Here is an 8179-nt window from a genome sequence, read left to right as displayed (position 1 = left end):
CGACAGCTAACAGAAACAAGTAACGCTGCACACAGAGAAGAAAGACTCACGCGTGGGTATTTTTAATGTTGCTATTTGAAAAACACATTTTGGCTTGGACAGGAGCAGGAGCCCTCCTCTCCCACTGACAGAAGCACCACATAGAAGACATGGACGCTGGAGGTGCTTTCAGAAGGAGGGAGCGTGACATCTTCCTCACGTTCCTGGGCGGTCCCTTAGGTCCCTGATTCTATGCATAAGTCAGACTGTACGTAAAATGCTGGAGGCCAAGATGAAGGTTATCTGAAGGTGCTCTGGGGAAGAGCTGGAAGCAAATTCTGCTCTAAACCCTTAATCTGATTAAGAACCTAAAATGTTCTTATTAATTTGGAAAATACCCAACATTTAAAATTTCCTAAAAGGCAGCTCTCCTCCTACCTTTCGGGTGGAATACTGGGTGATGACAGCCAAAAGGCATGGCTAGCACCACAGGAAACAGTCCTGCGAGAAAGCACATGTGGCCCCTGAGTCATTACTGGAGTGTCCTTATGACTGTCAGAGGGAGCAGGTGAGAGGCCAGGGGAGGCGGCCCGCGAGGGAGCGCCGCGTGTTTTTGTTTACTCCTTTGAAGTCTGTGGCCCCCACTATTTACCACGCACACTTCAGTTCACGCCGGGAGCTGGAATTCACCGCGTGCCTCTCTTTTCCTGTCTCGGGTGCGGATGGAGCACCTCCGAGGAGCCCACCCATCCCTGCCTCCGTACGTCAGCACGCGCACACGCACACCTAGCCAGTGGAAAAGAAAAAGGGTTACTCACATTCATCCACTTGACACAGCTTTCCAGGCTGTGATGGGAGGGCTCTAGCTCTCCCTGAAGGATGAATAAATACGCAGCTCTGCTGACGACCTGTTCACAGTCCAAGCGAGGTGAAAACGGGGACCACGGTCTTGCTCTCCTGGCGCCTATGAGACCTCGTCCTGGCACCATGCAGAGGACAGTCATCTGCCTGATGGTCCTCTTCTCAGGGACAGTGGCCCCAAAGTCCAGCCTCCAAGAGCAAGACCGCCTCTTGATTAGACTGCGCCAACTTATTGATGTTGCTGATCAGCTGAGAAGCTATGTGAACGACTTGGTAAGGCCACACCTGTCAGAACAAAGTCTAAACGCTCTGCTTCCATTAGTGTAAGAGAAGGGTTTTGACTTAAAATAACTCAGAACCAATTTTCTTTTGCTGCAGGACCCTGAATCTCTGCCAGCTCCAGAGGATGTCAAGGTAAGACCAGTTGAATTTATTTGAGAAGATATGTTTGATACAAGTTTTTAAATCCAATACATTAACATGATTCTTTAGGCATATGCTTAATTTGGAGGTTTAATAATTGAGAAAAGAGTTCTTTCCATTTTGGTCAAATAGTCATTAACTTACTAACCAGGCCAACCAATAAAATGTTACTTACATACCTTATAAATTATAGCTTTAACCCCAAATATCTCTAAGAGTACACCCATGTAGTACTGGTGAGACAGAATAACAAACCTAGAAAACAAATCTATACTCTGGTCAGTTTCTGAGCAGTGACCCACTAACTAGACCTGCAGAGCCTGTGCGAGAAGGCTCTCCAGCCCCCTCGTAACCTTACCTAAGAGACAGGGGCACGCACACAAGAAGCAGGACTCAGCTTTTAATAACGAGAAAGGAAGAAAGAATGAGAGCAAAGAGAAAGGAGGGAAGGAGGAGGGGAGGAAGGAAAGGAAGATGAACACAAGGAGAGCCTGGGTGATAGGGGCAGGGTGGAGTGCAGAGAGGAAGGCCGCCCTGAGGACCAGGGTCCCCCCACCTGGCCCCCAACTCACCCCGTGCTCTGCAGCCAACCAGTCCCTTCGGGCCCGGGAAGAAGAGGCCCAGCATCCGAGGTGCTGTGGCCTCTCTTAGTCTTCAGGCTTGGTGTCCCAAGGACGTAAATGCGCCTGGGGACGTTCTTCATTGTCACAGAGGGCTACCTGCCTCAGTCAGAGAGAGTCTGCAAGTGCTACCAGTAATTAGGACACTGCCGAGGGGAGACCTACAAAGACGCCTCGCAAAGCAAACAATTATTGTAAATGACTGTGTAGAAGTGTAGAAAGTGAATGAGTCACAATGGTTGCTGTTTCCCAAAACTCTCTCTCTAGCTCTGGACCTAACCACTCTCATTTACCGGCGCCTTTTCTAATAAGCAGCATCTAAAATGAAAGTAGCACATTCAGTTTATTGGAAAGGCTTTTCCAATAAGTAAGAATATGTCTTAATCGATGTCCTAATTATCAAAACATAGGACACCTTTCCGCATCTCGTGCCCTTTGTTTAACTGCTGTGGTTAGAGTTCTCTCTGGAGTTTCGAGCTGCAGTCTGTAACTTGCAAAATGAGAAAGAAGAAAGATACCCTACTTTCTAATCTGCATTGGCTTGGTAAGCTTTGGTAAAGGGAGATACTTCTTATCTTCCATCACAACGCGCCGGTTTGTCCCTGGGACACTACCCGTGTGGCGACCTGCCTGAGCAGTCGGCAGTGACGCTGGTAGGTGCGGGTCTAGCTGAGATCGTTAAGCTATGCTGGCAGGCAAATCAGGAAGGAAGAGAATAGTTCAAGGTTATCGCAGCGTTACATCAAGTTTTTCAGGCTAGCATTGAAGCAGGGTCTCTAAGAGGCTTAAAAGGATTAGAAAGTTTGCTGAAAATAAACTCATTTAAAGTTCGCAGGTAAATATTGATATATAGTCATTATCTAAGATCTCTAATCAGTCTCAGAGGTGTCTTTCTTTCTCTTTCTAGTCATAACCAAGGGTCCTGAACTGGTGGTCAGTATTTGGAGAGATATTTGGTTTTCACAGCTGTGTGTGGTGGGGGGCGGGGGGCGCGGTTTCTGTTGGTATCCAGTGCAGAGGCCAGGAATGCTACTAAACATTCTAGAATGCACAGCCCTGGCAGCAAAGAGCGACCCAGCCTGAGGTGTCACCAGTGCCGCTCTGGAGACACCTCAACTTAAACCCCGTTTGTCTGTGGGACAAAGGTTATTTTGTTCAACTAGCAAGACTTCCCAGGGTGAATGGCCAGGGCTTTCTTTGAAAAAAAAAAAAAAAAAAAAAAAAGGTAGGTTAAAAATAAGCTGTAAGGCGGCAAATATTTTCAACTAGTCAATTGTAAAATGACAAAGCTTTGTGCACCTCCTTGCAAAAGCAGTGCCTGCTTGACCACTCTTGGGCTGGGAACAGGGTGTGGGTCACTCTGGCTTTTGACCCACATTGCTCCCTGTGTTCTGCAGAACTAACAGAGGACAGCTGAGTCCCCGTGTTTTCCTGTGTTAAGGATGAGGGGACCAAGCCTTGCTACACCAAGGCACAGCCCAGAAAAGCCATGCTTCTGTTCCCCGGTGGCAGTCACACATGAACTTGGGGTCATCTGGGAAACCCCACAAGCAGCAGGGCTCTTGGGGCTACCTGGACAGGTTCTTCTCTCCACACCCATTTGCAGCCAGCAGACCCTCACTGCAGCCAGCTGACCCCCCACTGCAGCCAGCTGATCCCTTATTACAGCCAGAACACCCTCATTGCAGCCAAGATGCCCTCACTGCAGCCAGTTGACCCCTCACTGCAGCCAGCAGACCCTCACTGCAGCCAGCAGACGCTCACTGCAGCCAGCTGACCCCTCACTGCAGCCAGCACACCCTCACTGCAGCCAGCTGACCCCTCACTGCAGCCAGCAGACTCTCACTGCAGCCAGCAGACTCTCACTGCAGCCAGCACACCCTCACTGCAGCCAGCTGACCCCTCACTGCAGCCAGCACACCCTCACTGCAGCCAGCACACCCTCACTGCAGCCAGCAGACCCTCACTGCAGCCAGCACACCCTCACTGCAGCCAGCACACCCTCACTGCAGCCAGCAGACCCTCACTGCAGCCAGCTGACCCCTCAGTGCAGCCAGCACACCCTCACTGCAGCCAGCTGACCCCTCACTGCAGCCAGCACAGCCTCACTGCAGCCAGCTGACCCCTCACTGCAGCCAGCAGACTCTCACTGCAGCCAGCACACCCTCACTGCAGCCAGCTGACCCCTCACTGCAGCCAGCTGACCCCTCACTGCAGCCAGCTGACCCCTCAGTGCAGCCAGCTGACCCCTCACTGCAGCCAGCACACCCTCACTGCAGCCAGCACACCCTCACTGCAGCCAGCAGACCCTCACTGCATCCAGCTGACCCCTCAGTGCAGCCAGCACACCCTCACTGCAGCCAGCTGACCCCTCACTGCAGCCAGCACACCCTCACTGCAGCCAGCTGACCCCTCACTGCAGCCAGCAGACTCTCACTGCAGCCAGCACACCCTCACTGCAGCCAGCTGACCCCTCACTGCAGCCAGCTGACCCCTCACTGCAGCCAGCTGACCCCTCAGTGCAGCCAGCTGACCCCTCACTGCAGCCAGCAGACCCTCACTGAAGCCAGCACACCCTCACTGCAGCCAGCACACCCTCACTGCAGCCAGCAGACCCTCACTGCAGCCAGCAGACCCTCACTGAAGCCAGCAGACCCTCACTGCAGCCAGCAGACGCTCACTGCAGCGAGCAGACCCTCACTGCAGTGAGTGGGCCACTCCTCCACCTCTCTTCCCCAAGGCTGCCTCTGATGTGCACCCGGAGTCCAGTCCAGCCGTTCTGTGTCTGGGCACGCACTGCTGGGACCGCTCTGCTGCTGGCACAAAGCACAGAGCCAACCCCTGTCGTCTCTGGACACAGGAAGCAGGAGCGGGGGCCCGGCCCCGTCAGCAGGGGCGGCAGTGCTCAGGCTGGAAGGTGTCATCACTGGCTTGACCACTCCTGGCAATGTCCCCAGGGTGCTTGTTCTGTGGGGCCCCTCTGCTGCTTTGGAACCTGCTTTCTTCCAACACCCAAGTAAATGTTAACTCAGCAAAACGGGCCTCTGTGAGAAATGCTGGTTTCTCAGATCAGCTCAGATGAAGCAGTTAGCGTTTTCAGTTTCAGCTGGAAAATTTACCTCTTCAAATATGAATATTATTTTTTCCAGTAAGTTAAGCCAGCTGTGGTCAAAAGGAAGAGAAAAGAGAAAACTTCAACAAATAAGAATATGTGGTTTTCAAGGAAAAAAAAGTGCTATAAGTAACATTTATAAATAGTTCCTATTAAATAAGCATTTTGGTGGCCCTGGACGGGACCCGGCCCTGCCACGCGAGGGGCAGCCGCTCTGCCGCTGGGAGCCGGAGAGAGGCCTCTCGGCGGGGCCTGTATGCAAAGCGGGCCCAGCGGGGCTGTGTCTTCAGACGCGCGCTATTAATCAATATCCAGATCGGGCGAGCACAGGGGCTGGAAAATTCAAAGCAGGCCAGATGCTGTTTCTGCTGATTGACTGTCCAGGGCAGACGCAGGCAGCGCTGGGACGCGGGGCCTGGCCCGGCAGGAGCCGAGAGGCCGAGGTTTCTGGGCGCACGGCGGGGCCCCCACACACAGCTGTGCGGGGGAGAGGGGGCGGGGGGGTGCCATCGCTAGCGTCACAGGCACACGCTGGCCCAGGGAAGAAAGAAGAGGCTTGCGTGCGGTCCTCGGATCCGCCAGCACGTTTCCGACAGGCCAGTAGAGGCGTTGCTCTCCCAGCGCGGTTTCCAAGGGCCAGCGTGCTCCCTCGCCCCCCTCTCGTTCACGAAACCCAGAGCCCCGTCCGGACCCCCTTCCGTCCGCTTCCCCATTCTCACTTCTCTTCCTGTCTGGGGGACACCCCCCCACTGGCCGGCAAGTCTCCGCTTCTGGCTCAGGCAGAGCCTCCCCCACCGGGCCCGGGGGTGCGCAGCGCACCCCAGGAAAGCCGCGCGTGCCGATGGCCAGGGCACCGACCCCGGCGTGGCAGGGCCCCCGCGGAGGGGCTGTAACGCCTCGGCTGCACTTGCTGACGCCGCTGCGGGCCCTGGGCGCCTGGCAGCGAGCCGGGGTGGGCCCCGCAGGGTGCCTGCCGCCCTTAGCGGGACGCAGAGCAGGGGAGCAGCTTCCTCATCAGGCTGCCGGGCAGGAGTCGTCTTCCTCCCGCGTCTGCCGACGCGAGTGTGGCCCAAGACACGTCCCGCGAGTGCAGAAGAGGACTGGGAAGGACAATTTCGCTCTGAATGAGTCCCGTTCATGTATCTACACCTGATTTCTCTTTCAGAGACACTGTGAGCGGTCGGCGCTGTCATGTTTCCAGAGCGCCCGGCTGAGGCCAGCGCACGCGGGAGAGAACGAGCAGATAATCAACGTGCTAACTCGGCAGCTGACGCGGAGGCTGCCCCCAGCCAGCGCGGGGGCCAGGGAGAGCCGGAGACAAGTGAGCCTGTGCTTTGCTGCCTGTTTCACCCGCACTGATTAAGTACACCTAACACACACACACACACACACACACACACACACTCCCACTCACACTCACTGCTCAGAGGGAAAGGAGCTGAGCGTGTCCTCGAATCCAGTGTCACAGACCCGTGAAGCGGTGGTGCCGGCACTGAGCTGAGTGGCACCCACTGACACCCCCCCACCTGCTAGGCGGGAGAGTGAGCGCCAGAAGGCCAAGGGCTGTGTCCCCTACAAGCAGGGAGGGCCAGAGCGCCCAGGCCCCCGCTGTCAGCCACACGCTCACAGCACAGTGTCAGGCTGGCATGCCAGGTGCCAAATGCCAAGCGGTGGCCTGCAGTGTGGGCTTGCAACAGGGAGAAGGGTCAAGGACAGAAACCAAGAGCTGGCTTCAAAAAAAGAAATATAAGCAAACAGTACCCATAGGAGCAGCTGTTCACTCTCCCTGTAATCAGATAAATGGGAATTAAAGCAAGGAAATCCTAGTTTTCCAACAACACACTTTAATGCCCAATAATGGTAAGGATGCTCATGTGAATGTAAGTAAGACTTTTTACAAGGTACATCAAAACCCTTAAAACTTTTCATCCCTTTGATTTAGTAATTCTGCTTCTAGAAATTTATCCAATAATGTAAACGAGGATGTAAATGAAAAACGATTCAGAGATGGCCTTTGAAGCACTAGATAAAATAAAATGTTAGGAGCAATTTGCATTCTGAAATAGTAATAGTTCAATCCTATGCTGGAATAGAAAGATACCATTGTATATCATATTTTTGAAGAATGTAACAGGAAACATCTGTGATACGTTAAGTGTAAAAAAGAAAAAAAGCAAATTACCAATCAGTGTAAATGATGTAAATGCAAAGAAAAAAATCACTGGGAGGGTATACCTCCAAACATGGCCGCAGTTGTCTCTGATTAAGTTTATGTGTTTCTCTATTTTTTCAGTGAACAAGATTTATGTCTTTAATTGGAAAAATGATTTTTTGATTAACGTTTTATTCAATGGGAAAAAAGTTGTGAAGAAGAATGTTACTTTTTCATTGGTTTCTAGATGTGTCCTTCATGTGCTTCGTATGAGAAAAAGCCGCCCAAAGAATTCCTAGAAAGACTGAAGTCACTCATCCAGAAGGTACCCCTTAGATTACGTTGGCTTTCCGACCTCACCCCTGTCTGACTGCGTCCCTCATCAGGCCACTTATCCCGTCTGCTGTTTCCACAGATGCTGCACCAGCACCTGTCCTAGAGCGTGTGGGACGGAGGGCTCCCGAGGACCTGCAGCAGCCGGGCACTACGTGACACACTCTAACAGCAGGGCGACGCGCACCTGGGCGTCCTGAGTGCAGGAATACAATGCATTAGTGAGCGCAGGGAACTCAGAGGAGGGTTCAAAGTCAGGGCTATTTCCCCCACATCTCTAGGTCATACTTCAGTATAACCCATGTGGTCTGTCTTTGTCCAACTCGGAAAAACCGTCTGCTCATTAGAATCTGATTTCTCATGTGATGGATTTCTATGACTTCTAAAATTTTTATTTAATGGCCCAACTATCACATTTCTTTGTTGGGCAGACATTTAAAAATTTTAACCAAAAATAGTTTGGGAATTATTGATCTTATATTAACTTTGATCTTGATTACCCCAAGAATGAAGCCTCTGATAATCATAACCTAAAAGTTGTACACCTTTATTCAAGCTGAAAAATATAGAAGCATAGAGTCAGAATGGAGAGTTGAAGTCTAGTCGTTTAATGAAATGAAAAATGAGTGTTTAAAATGTATTCCTGCAGAGTTTACTTTTTATTGCAGAATGTGTAACATATAAATATATAATTTATTT

At 51.9% G+C, this 8179-nt stretch overlaps 1 protein-coding gene across 1 annotated transcript; it reads left to right on the top strand.

The window, feature by feature from the left end:
• The first annotated feature begins 682 nt into the window (after window positions 1-682).
• On the top strand, window positions 683-7879 carry IL21 (interleukin 21). The gene is made up of 5 exons (XM_090288739.1): window positions 683-1113; window positions 1219-1254; window positions 6161-6316; window positions 7395-7472; window positions 7563-7879. Exons 1-5 carry the CDS (start codon window positions 859-861, stop codon window positions 7584-7586), a joined length of 549 nt encoding a protein of 182 aa, XP_090144865.1. The 5' UTR covers window positions 683-858; the 3' UTR covers window positions 7587-7879.
• The last annotated feature ends 300 nt before the right edge of the window (window positions 7880-8179 follow it).

Source organism: Furipterus horrens, unplaced genomic scaffold (genome assembly GCF_987537825.1).
Source record: "Furipterus horrens unplaced genomic scaffold, mFurHor1.1.pri manual_scaffold_10, whole genome shotgun sequence".
Taxonomy (NCBI): Eukaryota; Metazoa; Chordata; class Mammalia; order Chiroptera; family Furipteridae; genus Furipterus; species Furipterus horrens.
This window is presented reverse-complemented; position numbering and strand designations above follow the sequence as displayed.